Source organism: Astyanax mexicanus, chromosome 8 (genome assembly GCF_023375975.1).
Source record: "Astyanax mexicanus isolate ESR-SI-001 chromosome 8, AstMex3_surface, whole genome shotgun sequence".
Classification (NCBI taxonomy): domain Eukaryota; kingdom Metazoa; phylum Chordata; class Actinopteri; order Characiformes; family Acestrorhamphidae; genus Astyanax; species Astyanax mexicanus.
Window position 1 is genome coordinate 35,865,745 of NC_064415.1, and position 19,719 is coordinate 35,885,463.

General features: G+C 40.3%; 1 protein-coding gene across 27 annotated transcripts in view; it reads left to right on the forward strand.

The window, feature by feature from the left end:
- The window catches only part of ank2b (ankyrin 2b, neuronal), a 281,005-nt gene that overhangs the window by 112,398 nt on the left and 148,888 nt on the right, over nt 1-19,719 (forward strand). For 8 of the 27 annotated variants that reach the window (XM_049483040.1, XM_049483041.1, XM_049483039.1 and 5 more), the window contains exon 1: nt 10,441-10,690. The exons of 3 other annotated variants lie outside the window; for them this stretch is intronic. In XM_049483040.1, coding sequence (XP_049338997.1) covers nt 10,556-10,690 — 135 coding nt within the window. In that variant the 5' untranslated portion in view covers nt 10,441-10,555. Of the gene's footprint in view, nt 1-10,439; nt 10,691-19,719 lie in introns of those variants that run through there. 16 more of the 27 variants (XM_015608638.3, XM_049483033.1, XM_049483038.1 and 13 more) reach the window with 6 other exon arrangements.

Below are 19,719 nucleotides of genomic sequence, written 5' to 3' on the forward strand. Positions count from 1 at the left end.
TTGAACAAATCTGATTTGTACGTTCACACAGCCATGAAAAAAATCTGATCTGAGCCACATTGAGCAAAAAATAGATTTAAGTCACTTTGGCCTGGTAATGTGAACGTAGCCTAAGTTCAACAATGTTGAGCTTAGCAAGACTGAGTTCAACAAGACTGAACTCAGCAAAATGACTCTTAGCAAGACTGAGTTTAACAAGACTGAGCTTAGAAAAATGGCAATTATCAAAATTGAGCTTTGCAAAATTAAGGTCAGCAAGACTGAACTTAGCAAAATGACAATTAGCAACACTGAGCTTTGCAAGACTGAGCTTTACAAGACTGATCTTAGCAAGACTGAGTTTGGCAAGACAGAGTTTGGACGGTTGGGTGGATGTTTTAAATGTAGCCCCTTTACCAAAGATACAGCTCCTCTTCTGTAGACGGCATTGAGTATAAGTGGTATGGAGCTTCAAAAATACTTAGCCTTACTAAGTATGTTAAACTATTCATACTATACATTTATCTCTGTGTGGTTAACACCCATATCAGCTGCTGCACCTGATCTTCCAACACAAAGTAAACAAATGTGACCCCTACTTGTTGGAGTGCAAAATAAGGTGGATACTGTGTGTGTGTGTGTGAGTGAGTGTGTGAGTGGCATCTACCCAGGGGAGTGTAAGTCTAAGCCAGGATGAAATACGCCAGAGGCTGGTTGTCTCCTTTGGCAACGTCTGGGCTTTGTGGGAAATGACTGGTTACCATAGGGACCCTGTGCTGCAAACAGGAAGCAGGGAAAATGGATGGCAGAAAAGCATCGCAAGCTGTTCTTAAAATAGCTGTTCTACTACCAACCTGCAGCTAATCTGTGAAGAGTTCAGAGCTCTGAATTCAACCTGTGCTCACCTTTTCATACCTAGCATGACAACTCGAACCTGGACTTCTGGAGTCTAATGCACAGATCATCAGTTATACAGAGATTATATTTCTAAACTATGCTGCTGTGTCTTACAATAAAAAATTCGATATGGTTCTTAGCTTGGACATACAGAAGCAGAAAAGCTCTTTAAAGTAGACATGTTGTGCAAAATTCCTATTTTGCTTGCTTTTGTTTCCACTTGCTCCTATAAACAAATGCTCCTATAAACACTCCAAAAAAAAAAACACCCATCCGTTTTCTGTGAAGTGTCAGGAATCATGTGCTTCTATAAGCCTTTTGGATGGCTCCCTAACTGTGGCGTAATAATAAGGGAATGTGCATAAAACCACCCCTCACCTGTCAACCTGTATACCAATAAATATATATATGTTGTATGTTGTAACCAGCATCCGGTTAGGAAGCTTTGTTTTTTTAAACTGAGAGATATTAGATCAGCATAGATTGGGGTAAAAACTGGGCCGCAGTGTTTTATTCTCAATGATTTGCATGTCTTTGATTATGTGAATGCATTGATTCATCAAAACAACAAGAGAAGACAATGAACAGAATGCTGCTAGCATGGATTGAGGGCACATTTATATTTGCAGCTCATAAAAAGATGATCAAACAGCATCTATGTGGACTAGCATTCTAAATGGAATGGGTTGTACTGAAGAACCCAATGACCTTTAGTGTGTTTTCACACCTTTTTTGGTGGACCTGGGTGTGCTTGCTCTGCAGGTTCAGTACGTTTGATCAAGTGCAAAAGCCGTATTTAAACCAAGAACTGATTTCTGGTTCTTCTAACATTGGTGATCTGGGGTTTGCTTAAAGTGGACTCTGGTGTGGTCTGCTGCAGGTATGGAAGCTATCTGCTCCTGTTGCCATGTGTAGGGTTGTGTGATTGGTTCATTTTTGAACATGGCTGCTTTAACTAAGCTTGTTACCTTCCTTTAAATCTCTATATTCTAATAAACCCACACTTTTGAAAGGACTACAGTGATGTTACTATAACAAGCACTGCTTTGGTTACGTGACTATGGTCAATATTTTCAAATCAAAGTACTTAGGAGGAACAACAGCCTATTCCTCAATGCAGTAGCCCATGCACACACCCACACAGGATTGTAAATCTTGTTTTGGTGGGCATACTTGGCTACGGGGGTTTAAAAAAGCATGCTGCCCTCTTGTTTCTGACCACTCCCCACAATGCAATACATACAAACTACAGCAAAATCCATATTAAACAGAATACATTTCAATGACAATTCTCAAAAAATATTTTGTGTAGCGATAGTCAGTGTGGGTGTGTGCTTTAGACCCACTGCTGTATTTTAATGTATTTCAACACATGCTATCATTGGATCATGGCTCTGTGCATTCAGAATAGTGAATGCATTTCCATACATTTACATGCATTCAGTGAATGGGATCTGTAGTGCTTTCATACTGGTCAGGGATGTGTTGTAGTTGTAGAGGAATGTTATGTTTTTTAAGGTTTTAAACAGTATTTTACTGAAATCGACATAATCAAAGATGAGCAAATTTTTCTTAACTCGTTTATTGCTTTAATACAGTTTCTTAGAGTGTAACATATTTTTACTACATGTTTATTATCAGTCACTTATTTATTAACTAATAAAAAATAATTGTTTCAGGTGACGTGTGAGGGGGAAGTTTAGTATTCTAATCTTTAGTGGCTGTTCCTCTTGGGCCATGTGCCAGATAGAGCATAGATAGCTCTGCTCTGTCTGTGTGCGTGTGTGTGTGAGTGTGTGTGTGGCCAGACAGATGGTATCGCCACTGTAATCCATGAGTCACCCCGTCGCCCTTTCTTCACATAGTGACACACACACACTGTTGCCTTCTCTCCTCTACATTAAATAATGTATTTTTCTTATTAAAACTTTGATTTGTCTATAAACCAGATAATCAGATTTGATTTTTTTTTTTTACAGATGACACATCAAAGGTTACTGTTGATTCCTGTTCATCTAAATGCATACATTTCTGTACTTATCAACTAGTGGATGAGTGTGGAACTGCAGTTCCGATTATTACTCTAGGTTTACACTGGCAGGTGACAGAGCAACAGGCAACCCTTCATTCTTTATGTACAGAGCCCCTAAGGGGACATCTTGTGAAAAAAATGAGTGAACTAGATAATTAAAGCGTGGGAATGAGATCCTAATGCATTGGGAATTAGATAATTAAGGCATGGGAATGGGATCATTAAGGCGTGGCCACAACTTATTAAGGTGTGGGAATGAGTTAAATCTAGCTGGAGAATAATAAAGCTTGCTTTTCTGTAAATGAATGCACTTTGACGAAGAATTGGTACTTGGTTCATATCACCAGCGGAGAGGATCTGAACGTAGCAGAGAGGATTATAAATGCTGTTCTTGCTCTTTTCTTTTCATATGCTTTATTTTTGAACAAATACAGGGCAATTTGTAGATAAAGCATGGAAAGAAGTAGTGGATTGCTCGTTAGGTAGCTTGCTAGCATGCTAACTGGCCGCAGCAATACATACCCAAGCACGACAATACAAACAGCCTCAAATACACCCACAAGATACAAACCTGGGCCTTCGGATTTATTGGAATAACAATACCAATATAAAAATAGTAAGACATTAAACAAAACCATCCTAATTCAGCTACAGCCTAGGCTTGGGACGCAGCTTGTACAGTTTGGAGAATGGAGGTAGAATGGAGCTTTTGACATTAATCCTTAGTGAATGACTATCTTAATTGTTTATTTATGCAGTAATGTAAGAAGGTGGTGCAACCTGTGGCCTGGCTATTTCATAATGTGTCTATGTGTGTGTGTGTAACAGAAGGGGATTGGGGAAACAAGCACCCCAAGCAGAGCTGTATTCCTGCAGGCTACCAGACAAATGGCTTACCTGTGTATCTATGCATGTGTGTGTGTGTGTGTGTGTGTGTGTTTTAAAGGGTGTGCTACTGTATTTTCTTAATGCACAAAGATAGAAAGATATGCCATCTTCTTCCCTGGCATCTAATTTCCTTGGCTCAGTAGATCTGCCACCAGTATTGTTGCCACCATTTCAATACATGCAAGCTGAGTGAAAAAAGAAAGCCATCTGCTCTCTCTCTCTCTCTCTCTCTCTCTATTTCTTTTTCGGCTCCAGGATTTTGAGATTAGTGAGGCACAGTGATCCTGAAAGAAATGGAAATACTTGATACACCCATATGTTGTATTAATGATTAGAAACACCTGACACTCACATTGTTTCTGCTTCACTGATAGTGTGTGTGTGTGTGTGTGTGTGTGTTGCTACTACATGTATTTTCCATTGATTGACTCTCTGTGTTCTCTCTGACGTTCTGTGTGTGTGTGTGTGTGTGTGTGTTTCTGTGCATCTTAACATGTTGTGTGCAGATAGTTGAGGATTCAGTGTGATTTGGCTGCAGTCCCGAGTTTAGCTGTAGTGTGTGTGTGTGTGTATGTGTGACACAGCTGTGTTGGATCTGAGGAAGAAGGACATTCCTCGAGAGCTGAATGAAGCTGTAGAGTGTTTTCTGTCATATGCATTGTTCTAAAATTTGTAAACCTGTAAAACTGTTGATGATGAACTCACGAAAACAATTTCATTGAAAGCATGTACAAAAGAATCTGTCATCTCAGAGATTAAATATAGTGTTGACCATATTGTAGCTTTGCAGGTCCATTTGTTGTTTATACCTGTATAATAACATTTATCACATTAGTGAGTATTACTAATGTGCATTAAATGCTTTATTCTTTATTGTGATTACCATTAAGTGTTTCTCCAAGTTATATTAGTTAGTATACAACTCACTATTAATAAACGGCTATTTTCTGGTCTATTTTCATACATAAGGCGCACTAGATTATAAAGGTCATTAAGTAACACTAGTAAGAATGCATACTTGAAGTGAACAAGGGTGTCGCCATGTTTCCCTTCTCATTTAGCAGATATTAGTCTGCACAGATTTCTCTCCTGAAAGCTGTTTATTTGGGTGAGTAAAGCACTTCAGTTTATTTACAATAAGCTTAGAATTCCAGTATTTTGTCCAAGGGTGAGTTCCAGCCCTAGTTAGCAGCACTAGCCAGCTCCGGTTAGAAGCACTAGCCTCGGTTAGAAGCACTAGCCTTGGTTAGCAGCGCTAGCCAGCCACGGTTAGTGCTAGTTAATGCCACCCGATAGCGGTAGACTGAGGAACCCTAAGTGTTCTGGTTAACCAGCATGCCATGTAGCATGTTTTAACACAGCAAACACACAGACTACAGTCTGATGTATTTACCTCTGAATGGCAAAAGAGCTTGCGCTGCGGTTAGCGGCTAATGCTAATTTCCGCTTGATAACCAGTGACAAGACTGTAAACCAGCCAGAGGATTTTTTTGTAAAAGGAAACCATAGGCAGAAAGAGAAATTTAAAAATGTAAAATATTACTGTAAAAGTAAAAAAAAAAAAAGCAAGCAAAATAAAGCGGCAAAAGACAGAGAGAACAAAATGAATGTTAATACTGTTAATACTTCGCAAATTCACAGATTAATGAAAAAAAAACAAACGTATGATATATGTGTTACAAATCAGTACTAAGGAAAAACTAGGCAAGTAATCATTTTTAGACTTTTTTTATGTATTCAATAAGCAAGTGAGAACCTGGGAGTACACAATGAAATTATAATTATAATTTAATAACAATTTTAATCACATGGTTTAATTATTGATCTCGATACTCACAGTAATCTGGACCTTTTCTGTCCAGGATTTAGTTTATTTATTGTTTTCCAGTTTTTCTTGTGTTTAATTTATACAGCCAGAAGAGGGAGCCATTACTGTAGGAACTGCTCTGAGTGTGTGGCGCTGATGCTGCAGCCTGAGCTGGGCTTGTTTTTGCACCTGTGAAATGAGGAGTGTCTCATGACTGCTGCTTTCATGATGCTGTTCCTTCATCTGTGTGTAAAAATAATCAACACGGCTGCTGAATTCATTTTCTCCCTGTCTTTCTCTCTCTCTCTCTCTCTCTCTCTCTCTCTCTTTCTCTCTCTCTCTCTCTCACTCTCTCTCTGTGCATAAATGGGCCAGGAACTGGTTGTTGTCTCCATTTATCAGAGTGTGGTTTTCTGGTAAACAAAGGCTTGGGCGTGTCTCACTAAACATGCTGTAAATGGATTTTTATTTGGACTCTGAAACAGATGTCAAAATAACGTGCTGAATTGTGGGAAATGCAGTTTTCTCTAGGACTGGGATTTGCCTTAATTGTTGTTTCATAACAAGTCATTGAATAACAGTAGGTAAATTGATCATGAAGTGATACCTCAGGGGACAGCTTGGGAACACAAACACCTGTATAAGTCATGAGGTTATATCTTGTGAGTGACACTGAACACTGAGCTGTGTGCTCATGGCAAGGTGATGTGAATTATCAAGGTTGGAGCCGGGCATGATAGGCTGTGCCAGATAGATGCATACTCGATCTACAGTGTCAGGTCTGTACCAGGAATTTGTTCACCTTTCACGGTGGGTAGCATCTGATTCCCATATATCAAAAAAGCATTTTTAAGGCACAGGATAGTAGTTCCTGTCCCATGACTTTGACTCTATATGTGCAAGGTGACTTTCATCGAACAATCAAATAGCCACACACATAAACACAAATATATACATATTCTCTACTTTGACATTCCAATGTCATTAGGTAGCAGGTGCAGCTGATCTTTTTTTTGGCAGACAGAAAGACAATATGGCCTTCACTCTCTCTCTTTCTCTCTCTCTCTCTTTCTCTCTCGCTCTCACACTCACACACACACACCTCTTGGCAGTCCAATGCCATTAAACAAATACAATACGCTATTCTTGATATAAATATAATATAAAATAGTAAAATCACCCTAAGTACCAGTGGGTCTCCCACCCTCTCAGCACATATGAAAAATGCAGTTTATGGGGTTGACATTGTGCATTCAGAGGCGATGCTTAGTGAGGCGTAGGCAGGGTAAAAAGCAGCCAATCAGAGGCTTTTCAGCTTCATACTCTAGAGAGGCTGAGGCACTTGGCTGGATGATCATAAAAAGCTCAAACACACACACATAAATGCACACACACACGCACACACACTCACAAGTGCAATTTTGGTGGACTGACGTGCCAAAAGTATTGGGACTGGAGCTAGTATCATGTTCCATGTCACATGGTAAATAAAAAATGCTGCATGGACCTACAGGAGATGTGTGTGTGTGGGGTCTCCTGCATTGTATATGATTTGTGATTTGTGCCATAGTCACTTGTCTCTTCACACGCACAATTGTAGACAATTGTAGCCAGGCACCGGTGATCATGATCATTATCACCCACTGCACCTATGGATGTGCACGTCACACGTGACACTATGGACTGAGGAATGTTATATGGCCTTGAATAAACACTAACAATTGATGATGTCATCTTGGTCACTGATCAGCTTTCATCCTCACTCACAAGATAACATCTCCCAACTTACACTGGTGTAGGCTTTTCTGAGAATACATGGGACCAATCTTATTCAATATCGGTATCAGGGCTGATATTGATGTTATTAATGTTCAATCTCGGATATATCAGGAGGATAGGGTTGACTTACTTACTGATCCATATGCTAGCGTTTGCACTGGACCTCAATCTGTGTTCCAGTTCCACAGTTTACCATGAACCCACAGCAGCCGCATTGAGCAAATATGCTTCTGACTGCTGCTTTGACTAAAAAGTTGTCTGTTTGGATTTTGTTTGGGTGGAAATGCAAAAACACAGCAATGCAGTGCTTGTGTTATACACTTCAGCCAGTTTCAATCAAGCTTCTGCCTTGACAACAAGTGCAGAAGCACCAGAGGGTAGCATGCTACAGCAGCTCCAGCCTGTAATCTAGTGAAATTAGTGATTTTGTAGTTTGTTCGGAGATATTTTAATCTGAAAACGCAGAAAATAAACACAGTGAACTTAGTGGTTGAAGTTTAGCTCAGTCTTTTTTTGTGGAAATTGTTATATTTTAGCATGTTGAAGCCTTTAAAGTCCAGATATTAAATGTTATAAATAAATAGCTTCGTTTTGGAATGCATTTAAATTCAGTTATTGTATATGTATCCTATCGCAGGACTGCATTGTCTATTTCAGCCTCAACACAGACAATAATAGTTATAGAGGAAGAGGGAGACAGAAAGGAAGGACTGCTGGTCTTGTTTTGCAACAATAGTACTTGTACTTGTAATTTACCAGTGTAAAACTAGTGTACCGAGGGCTAGAATTGTGCTGTGTTGTTGAGTTTAGCCAGTTTAATCAAGCATCTACCATGCATCAAGTGCAGAAGCACCAGAGGTTGGCATGCTACAACAGCTCCAGCCTGTAAGCTAGTGAAATTAGCAGTTTTGCCATTTGTTTGGAGATGTTGTAGTCTTAAAACGCAGAAAATCAACACAGTAAAGCCAGTGAACTTATTGGTTGAGGTATGGCTATCATATAATTAACTTGTTTACTTTAAGATCAGTCACTGCCTTTTTAGTGAAAAATGTAGGAATTTGTAGCCTGTTGAAGCCTTTAAAGTCTAGTTATGAAAAAATAGCTTTGAAATGCATTTAAATTCAATGTTTTGTATGTATATTTTGCTATCGTAGGACTGTTTTGTCTATTTCAGCCTCAACACAGACAAAACACACCTATATTTTCTCTATGGGAGACAGAAAGAAAGGCGTGCCGGTCTTGTTTTGCACAGTCTGTGTTCTGATTGGTTCATTATAAAAACACACAGGACCAGTCAAGATGAAGTGAAGGGTAAGGAAAACAGGACAGCAGAGGAAGAGGAGTGTGTCACGTACTGTATTATTGTGCGCAAGCTGTGAAATCACAGTGTGTGTGTTTTTTTTTTTTCTCGTCCTTCCATGGATGGAAGCAGACCGCACCATTCTGTGTGAGAGATGGGTGTGAAAGGGGGGATGGAGAGATGGTGGAGGATGAGAGGATGACAAATGCGGAGGGGGGATGTCGGGAGGTGCCTTTAATCTTTTATCTCCCCCTCTGTTTTGTGCGCATGGCTGCACCCGTTTGTCTTCTCTCTGAGGGGATGGCGAGGGGGCACAATTAAGATGCTGACGCTCGCGTGTTTCCCCCTATTTAGGGCGGCAGCCTAACGTGATTGGTCGAACAGTCGGCTGCTGTTTCTGATGATTGGTTATGACATGACTGGGTGCTAAACGGATAATGGTGGTTTGTGGTTAAAGGGGGAGGGGTCAGTGTCTCCCTCTACGTATACGTGTATATAACAAGATATCTGTAACGTGCTTGGACGAACAGGCGTGCTGTTTCTGATGATTGGTTATGACACAACTTGGTGGTAAGCAGCTAACGGTGGTTTGTGGATACAGGTGGAGGGGACAGTGTCTCTCCTTCTCTCTCTCTCTCTACTATCTATCCATTTACTGTATCTCTCTCTATATATATATCTCTACTATCTCTCCATTATCTCTCTCTCTCTCTCTCTCTCTCTCTCTCGCTATTGTCTCTATTTTTCACTGTCTCTCTATTACACACTCATATAGAGTATATATAGAGGATATAACAGTATATCTGTAATATGATTGGTTGAACAGTCCAAGCTGTTTGTGATTGGTTGATGATCGGTTACGACACACCTGAGTGCTAAGCGGCTAACAGTGGTTTGTGACAGCAGGGGGAGGGCACAGAGTCTCCCCCTCTCTTTCTCTCTCTCTACTATCTCTCTCTCTTTCTTTCTATTGTCTCTATTTTTAACTGTCTCTCTATTACACACTCATATAGAGTATATATAGAGTATATAGCAGCATATCTATAATGTAATTGGTTGAACAATCGTGTGCTGTTTGTGATTGGCTAAGCGGCTATTGGTGGTTTGTGGCAACAGGAGGAGGGGACAGTGTCTCCCTCTCTCTCGCTCTTTCTCTCGCTCTACTATCTATCACTCTCTCTCTCTCTGTACTGTCTCTAAGTCTCTTGCTCTATTTTTCCCCGTCTCTCTATTACACACCCATATAGAGTATGTACTGTTTATATAGAGTATTTAACAGTATCTCTGTGATGTGATTGGTTGAACAGTCATGTGCTGTTTGTGATTATAGGTTATGAGACAACTGGTTGCTAAATGGCTAACGGTGGTTTGTGGCTATGTTTCTCTATTACACAACCATATACAGTATATAAACAGTATATACAGTATATCCTCATAGTCCATGTTTTTCCCATGGCCTCTCTCTCTCACTCCCTCCTTTCTTTTCTCTTTCTCTGTCTCTCTAGTACTCTCTAGCATACACTCTCCATATCTCTCTCCCACTCTCTCTCTCTGTCTGTCTCTGTCTCTCTCTCTCTCTCTCTCTCTCTGCCTCTCTACCCATCACCTACCTTACTTGCAGTCACCCAGAGTGAGGGAAGGCTGGCTATTCAGAGAGAGCTGCTGTGGGAGGACCACAGTATCTCTCTCCCTCCCTCCCTCTCTTCCTCCCACCCTCCCTCTCTATCTATCTCTCCCTCCCTCCCTCCCTCTCTCCTGCACTCTCTCTGTCTCTCTCTGCGGCTCTACTGGAGCAGGTGCTCCTCGTTTGCTCCTCTCCAGGAGCAGAGAACTCACTTGTTTCCACTGGAAGCGTTCAGTTTGAGCCGTCGCCATGGCGCACGCAGCGGCGCACATCAAAAAGGCACGTGTGGAGATGGAGCAGCAGCAGCTGCCCGACCTGAAGGCGCTGGAGAAGGCGCGAGAGCGGAGGAGGCGTTCCCGAGAGAGGGCCGAGCGCAGGCGCAAGGTACGCGGCGAGAAAGAGCCTTTCCCTCCTTGCCATCCAGCCATCATCATCATGGGCAGAGGTGCTCTCCCGAACCTCCTTGCTTCCCTCTTCCATGCCCTCCTTTCACCACCCCACCTGCCATCTGTTCAAATTTTAATCAGTAGTCAATCATCACTGCCCTCTTGACCTCTTCATTGAGTTGGCTTTTAGCTGCGGAGCTGTCTATCCCTTTTTCTGGACCTTATGTTCCTGCGTTCAAGGTCTGCCGTGTCTACCATACTCACCATGTTCCATAATGTGTATGGAACAGACACCTGTTTATAGAATAGACATATCCCAGATCGTTGCTCAGTTGAATCTGAGGTCACACTCCCTTGGCTTGGGGTAGAAATATGAATATGCTTTATGATTACTTTGCCAGTTATAAGCCTCCATCTTTCCACCATTTGTCGCAACACCAGACTATCTATAGGCAATGTTTAGGCTTGTAACTGTGATATGGACTATAGTCGGGACTTAATGTCCTGATTTTGTAGGGGTTACTCTTGACAGTCTCTGCTATTCAGGGAAGGGATTCTTAGAAAGGTCAGGGAGTTTAATAGGATTATCTCAACCCCACCTCATTCCCAAACTTCCCACCTCATCCCAAAAGTACAAGGAAGTAATAGATGATGAACCCGATCATTCCAAGAAACACAGATCCACTTCTTCACATCTCCATGCTCTACAGGTCTAGGGGCTTTATACCCCTCTAACCTCATGCCTGGCTGTAGGCATTATGTTCTCCAGAGAGTAACTAGTCTATCAGGGACTTGACAGGCTGTCTGTTACTGTGCATTTGCACATTTGTGTCAGCAGTAGGTGCACAAACATTTGGAGGTACAATGTACTAAGAATCTTTAGGCTCTGAGACCATCACCATTAATCTAAACACTAAGTGTGGTTGTGTGTGTTACCCTGCGAGGAACTGGTATCCTCTTCAAGGGGTATTCCTGCCTTGCACCCAATGATTGATAACAGAAAGGCTTTAGACCCACTGTGACCCTGACTGGGAAGAAGCAAAATAGATGGTAGATGAATGTATTGATAGATGGACCTTTGGGTGGACACTCATTGATCTATCATAAAGGGATGAGATTTGATACATCAATGGAGGATAGTATTGCTTTTCAAGTTCTTCTCACCATTCTTGTAATGCGCCTGTCGCATTTATTGATTGGCTCCTGATTTCTGTAAAGACTCTGTTTACTCGGTCTGCTCATCTTAGAACATTTGATTTCTTGCTCATCCTTTGCCATAACAGATACCTTTATCTCCATGCATACTTTGATTTACATTTAATAGATTTAATGCTCTTGCATGTCCACCCCTCTTTCCTCTCTATCTCTATTGTGTTAGCATCCACCCTTCTTCACTCCTTCTCTTTCCATGCTTTTTTTTTTTTTACGTAACACCTGCATCTATATTTCTACACTGTCGCCCCATCCCTGCCACCCACACTGCATCGAAACGTACCCTTCCGACACCTCTCCTCCTCTCCTGAAAGCCTATAGTGTTCAGCATCACTATCCTAGTATCTATACACCTCATCCTCCCTCGCTAATCTTCCGTCATAACTCCCGTCATCCCGTTTCCTGCTTGGTTAGAGCTCGGATAAAAAGAGACTTTTGCGTGTTTACTCGTGTAATCGTTGCAAAGCTTCCGCAGCGGCGCTTGCGTGTAAAGTACATTTGCTGCTATGCGACTGTGTCTTTGGGAATCTGCCGGCTAGTGCATGCAGGGAAGTGAGCAGATCAAGGGCATGTCTCAGCCGAGCCGAGCTTTAGCGCCTTTTTTCTTTTCGCAACTGCTAACAGCGTACACCTGTCTTTTGCTGTTCAACCAACAAAGGCTTTAAAGGTTTGTTGTTTTATGGGAATGTGATAGTGTCATGAGGGACAGGACTTGCGTACTGATACATAGCCGCATTTACAGTCATTCCCATAAGAACTCTCACCTCTCTACTGTTTCCAAGGAGATTGTGAAGCTTTTAGAAATTGTCTGGCCCCCCTCTCAAGCTTATTCTTTGCATATGAACAAAAAAAGAAAAATTCCATCAGACCTGCCTTGAAATTTTCCTGAGGCAGAGCTGAATAGGCTGCTGTTGTACTTGTTGGTTGGTTGCCTTTCATGTCATGGACTGCTGGAGCTCATGTATTTATGGAAATGTTCATCATCACTATGAAATCGCTGATTAGTCAGGGTTCCCGTACCATGTGCGCTGCTTTTCAGCCAATAGGAACCATGCATATGTGTACTGTTGCCCACCAGCAGTATACAGTGTTCGGTGCCAACTCGTGGGTGAACATAATGCGGACATTAGCATGTCTATATCATATATACTTTATGTTCCCTGCTGCTTCATTCTATAGCTAATTTTAGAACTTTCACAAATGGTTGGTGTTGCATAGTGTTCTAAGGAACACTGTTCAAAGCTTAGAGATATGAGTTTGGGGCCTACTGCATTAAATGTGTATCAAATCACATGGACGATTTGAGCCAGATGTAGGCGGTCATGATCATTACCACCTACTGCGCTGTCTACTTTGGATGGGAATGTTTTCTATGATGTATTCCTGTTACAGACATGGCACTGGGCAGTAATCCACTATCAACCTTTACTCATTCTCCAATTATTTGTGTTGTCTTGTCATGAGCGCTTACTTCACTTTACAAACAAGGTAACACCTCACAATTTTTGAAGTTTGAAGTTATATCCTAAGGAGTGGAAGTTATATCCTAAGCTTTCCCCTGAAGTGACACAGGATGTATCTCAGACACTTTCAGTAATGAAATATCGATATATATATATATTGATGTATTGCGATATTTTGTTTTGCAATACTCTATTGATATTTAAGAAACACATTAACGTTTTTAAATCAATAGTATACCTGTAAAAAGTACTGGTAGACAGTGGGTGTGTGTTGTGTTTAAACCCCACCTACTGAATAGCTTTCACAAGATAGATCCCACTGTTCAGAGTATATAAAAGTATTTTTTTTTTTTACTTTTAAAAAAGTAAAAAAAAAACTATGCCTATTACCTTGAGTTACTGATCATTAAAAATCTGAATATTACAGTATATCGCCTTGCTTACAGTATTTTATTGTATTTTACAGACTGGAGTCAAAATAAGAAAAAATAAGAAGAGGCTTTTATATAAGGGGCAAAAAACAGAAAGTCAAAACCAGAGAGAGACTAAACCTAGACAAGAATATTAACAGCACCTAAAAAAAATCTGGAATAGCCTTAGAACAAGATGTGATTGGCTGGAGTCTGGACAAGTGATATTGTCAAGATGCGTGCTGGGAATTGTAGTTCTGGAGTGGAGATTGTCCGTTGAAGAAAAGGGAGAAATTCAGGTTTTGGACTAAACAGTCTGTATCTGGTGTGACATTTGGACAAACATGGAGCTTAATTTTCAACTATTATTTTCTCAAATATTTAAGCTTTAAATTGTGGTCTACCAAGGCATGCACAGTTCAAGTTAAAGGCTTTTTTGATTAGATGTGAAATAATTGAACAGTGGCTTCTGACTTTTACACAATACTGCACAATAGACACAAGCTATTCTACTTCATAAGCTACTAATGTGATTGCTACATAGATAATGGCCATGTGAACAGGCTGTAACTGCATACAGAGCTGTAAAAATGATTTATTTTTTTCTAATCTGGGACATGGCCAAACAGAACACGCACTGTGAAAAGGGCAACTTACTGGGTCAAGTAATTGATTATACAACATCAATTTACTTTATGGCACTGAGGCTAAAGGTAAACTGTAGTCTGAATGGAGTGCTGGATTGCAGAAGAAGCATTAACTCTGATCAAACATATTTTTCACACACAAATGACCCATTTGTGGAAAGGTCAGCAGATTTTATATGACCCAGATCTCCTCTTAATTTATCATACTAAAACCACAACCTCCTGTACTTAAAACACAACCTCCTTTAGATGATAATATCATATTATCTACTCATAATCATCACTGAATATCTATTTAGCATAATCTTCAGATATAGCGCTTCAGGGCCTGAAAAAAGTTGCTGGAATAGATGGACCCAGGAATTCTGCAGTTTGTGACCTCAAGCACAGGAGTACTTGGGTTCTGCAGCAGGACAATGATTCAGTGCACACAATCAAGTCCACTTGGGCTTTGTATTAAGGCTTTGTTTACTATTGGGTTTACTTTTTCCACACAAAATGACACAATATATGGAGAAATCAGACTTCATTAGCAGAAAAACAGCTAAAGAATGCAAAAACAAATCTTAAAAAGAGATATGCCAACAACTTCCATTACAAAACGAAATATTTAAAAAAGTTCCATAAACAATTTAAAAGGTCCTAAAATACTCAAAATGTGAGTATTTAGTAGATATTCCTCAAATTTTCTATAGCATAAGTGAGACACAAGCTTAATATCAGATTACAATATATTATTATTGAAGCCTTTAGAGGCATATATTCAGTTCAGTGTGCATTAATATTATCCTTCACTCCACAATATGAATGTTTTTAAAAGGGCTATAGTTACTCATATTGCAAGGAGCAGCAGCAGAAGCTCCAGGAGTTCTCCAGGCAGGACAAAGCATTTGACTCCACAGAGCTGAGCTGCCATTACTCCAGTGTGTTAGCTTGTTATGCTAACTGGCTAGTGTTAGCTAGCAAGCTCTGCTAGTGTGCTTCCTCAGTGTTCCACAGAATCTCTAGGGCTATGGCGGTATAAGAAAAATGCATTAAAATGCATTAACCGGTATACCGGCTAATATATATACATTATAAAATGTTGAATAATAAGTATGACCTTTAAATAAACAATACAGGGCATGATAAATATTACAATTATGTCTTCATGCTGCTCTGAATCTGCGGATGAATCTGATTCCAGGTTATGTTCAGTCAGAGAGAGAGAGAGCGCGCTCAGTCAGAAACTTCACTTCTTCATTTCTTTGTTTTTACTATGAGTGAATGAGCTACTGAGGTCTGAGTTTCCCCTTCTGAAGTCATCATTGCTCCACCAGCCGCTCGCGTTCAGTAAAACTGAGCCGGATCCTCTTTTAGAGGCTGTGCGTGTGACATAAGTACATAAAGATGCGTGACGTGGCCGGAATAACTCCTGTGAAAAGCAACCCGACACCCCAGTTTTTACGAATGTATATATTAGGCTTAGAAGGGATGGTTGTTCCAGCACACTGGTACCATTAAACACAATATTTAATCACTTCTCCTAAATTATATGGACTGCCACTTAAAAAAAGTCATGAGAAAATTAAATTGTATTGAATGTGGATTATGTAATTTCAACAAGAGTTGCTTGTCTGCTTCCACAGACTGTTCTAGCCAGATGCTGCCAACCACAATCATTCCCAATCAGAACTGTCCACTATGGGCGGTAATACTTTCCAAGATGTATTCCTGCTACACATATGACACTATGGATGCACACACAAATCTAGAAATGGAATTTCCCATTCCCACTATCAGACCTCTGATCATCAAGCCAGTGTTTAACCTCACTAACAAGATAACCCCGCCAAATTTCCCCTGAGGTAACACTTCATGATCAGTTAAGATACCCCAACTCAGTGTGTTCCAATCCAGGACTTGGTCTTGGTCCGTGAGTGTATAGTTGGCATTTTTTCATCCAGTCCGTAACAGTTGAGAACATAATACTCTCTGTGGGGCTGTTGGGTTCCTGGGGGTTTGGCTGATAATGTACAGTACATTATGTGTATTAAATGTGAGCATTATATTTGAAGGCATATTTGCTGGATGGTCTTTTGAGAGGATAAAAGAGCTGAAAATAGGTCTCGTTTCACAGGCACCTTTCAGTCAGTCAGTTGCTGGAGCAGATGAAAAGAGCCAGACAGACAGCTTAATTTTTAAGCCTATTCTGGTTTGGCTTCCTCTGTATTATCATATCATATTAGATAACACGGAAAACATCCCACACTATACCATCAGTAAGATGAGCTGTGATAATGTTGTGCAGTAATATTTGGTATATTAAGCCTGGTCATACTGGCTTTTTCAACATACAGAATGAAAACATTTATTCTGTAATTTGGCATGGCTGTCCAGTGTTTTTAGGTCCATTCTTTGGAGTTTTGGATCCTCTCATGGTTCATCATCAAAAGAATAGTAGGAATCACCCAGTGGAAGGAAAATTTGGTAGATTTGACATTATGACATTGGTGCATGGCTTCACAAACTAGTAAGTGGAAGAACATATGGCTCGTCCAACATTTTCAGAGTGACCCAACAGACACATTTATCGACATTCAGCAAACAGAGATTCCTCCATGAATACTGTTAGTGCCAGCACCATTGGCAGACGTCTGCACAATGCAGAACTATATTCATAGTTCCTGTTGTGCAAGCCTTCTATTATGATTTGTGCTGTTGTTTTGTTAGCACCCTTAGCAAGAAAATATTTGTCAGTCATGAATACAGGTAGTGCCAGCACCATTGGCAGACGGCTGCAAGGACAGGTCTAATCAGGCTGTACCTGAATTAATATATAAGGCTGTCCCATTGTGCAGGCCTTCCATTCTAACTTGTGCTGTTGGGTTGTTAGCATCCCTAGCAAGCAAATCTTTGATCTGAAATGTTTCAGAGAATAGTTTGAAAGCAATTCAAGCCATTAATAAATTTGAGTTTGAGCGGCTTCGCATAATAGGACTAACCCGAACCCTAGCACACTGTTGGTTGTGGTTGTGGATAGATGAAGCCATGCACCAACGACATTGAGGGATCAGGGAGACCTAAACAAACCACTGTGTGGAAGAACATATGGATTGTCGAACATTTTTAGTGGGATCAAACAGCCACAATTATGGACATTCAGCAAACAGAGATAGTGAGTAATTCATGACTCCATGAATACAGGTAGTGCCAGCACCATTGGCAGACGGCTGTATGATTAAAGCAATGTACTGTCATGTGTCTCCATCCCTAGCCCAAAATTTGCAGGAACTATTTGAGAATAATCAAGCTACTTGGCATAGATTAGGAACCTCTACAACTCCATACTGAGACATCTTGCGTCCTGATTCAGAGACACCACTTCTGTATGTGTAGCTCAATAACTATTGCCCACGTCAGTCTTGTTGATGGTTTTCTTTATCTTCCCTCTGAATATAATTTCAATTCAGCACAAATAATTACTTTAAAAATAAGTAGAATACAACTGAATTAACCTGTTAGTAACACATAGAATATGTATGCATGTATGTATTGTACAGGGATAAAGACATGTAAAACAGTTGAAAGCAGATAAGCATTGATGGTCTGTTTTTCTTCTGTCTGCCTGCTCTATGTATGGTAGTGCAATCTTTCTGGACTTCAGATTCATCATGAATTTTGTATGAGAAGCTGGATAGTGTGGAAGCTCACACGTTCGCTGATGAAAACTGTTGAAGTGCTTAGCCTTTTAAATGTTTCATATCAAAGCCTAGACTCCATTTTACTTCAGTCCTAAATACCTGAGTGAATCTAATCATTAGAACTACATGTCGTGGAGGTACTGCAGTTATTTGTTACATATTGTGCTTGTAAGTCTTTTTTATACTGTCTTGATTCATTAAAACAGTCAATGATCATCTGTGATTGGTCGGAATGCTAGCCGCACATAATAAAATATTCAGCATTTGGTTTAAAGGCTAGATATTCTTTATGCCATGCTGTTTTTTTTTAATCTAACATATCTAAAATAAAATAATATGGCTTTATATACTGGTATTACTGATTTATTGGATTCAGATTTGCACTTGCTGCTGTGATAGTTTGATGAATATCAATAGTGAAACTGCTTGGTCACTTTCTTTATCTCTAGAGCACCATAGTCCTGATTTATATGAGTTTTCTGGGTGTTTATGTTTATGGACGATATATATTGTCACCATTATATATGTGGAAAACATATATCTCCAAAACAGCAACTTTACAGGAGAGAGGAAAAATCTTGTAAACTTTCAATTGAAGTCAATGTAAAAAGAGTTTATTTCAGGTAATTTTGAAAAGTTAATCCAGAAATTTTGGCACAGTGTAAGGGACAATTTGTCGGTTCAAATTATGTAGTAAACTAAAAACTAAAACCTCGGCTTTTGCACGTGAAAGTCTGTGGGAGGCACCGGTAACCTTGCTGGGCCTGTTTACCTGCACATCTCTGATGTGTGTTTGGAGGTCAGGAACATGTCAACATTCAAACCCAGATAGACTCCAAAAAAACACAACATCTGGCTGGGTAGGATCCACTGAGCTGGCCTGTCGCTCAGTAGGCTGCTGTACTATAAAAGGGGGTGGGGTGGGGTTGAAGGGACATGCCTGCGCACTGGCTTTAGCTACTAAACCAAGCTGACCCCAAATCCTCCACATCTGGACACTGGCTAGCCTGACCATCTGATAGCCCAGCTGTTGAAAACGTAAGAACTACACATTCATTTATGCAATCGTTTCTGGCCCTTTAAAGTCATGTGTTTGTTTATTTGGAAAACTTAGAGTATACTGTGGATTGAAGTGGTACTATAGGGTTGTTTCTTAATAATATATGAAGTATATTTTTAAGAACCACTGTATTACTTAAAGTCCTGGCCTCTGCCGTTTAAAGTAATGGGTACTGCATCAAATACATGCCATAGTAAAAACAGTGTACATGTGTGCTACATGTGTTGGACAATAACACTGAAACACCTGCCAACAATTAGCAGGGTAAGAGCACAGTTTTGCTCAAAATATTGCAATGCACACAACATGGGTGACATACTATAGTTCAAAAGAGGACAAATTGTTGGAGCACGTTTTGCTAGCGCATCTTTGACCAAGACAGCAAGTCTTTGTGATGTATCAAGAGCCACGGTATCCAGGGTAATGTCAGCATACCACCAAGAAGAACCAACCACATCCAACAGGATTAACTGTGGACGTTGTAAGAGTAAGCTGTCTGAAAGGGATGTTCGGGTGTTAACCCGGATTGTATCCAAAAAACATAAAACCACA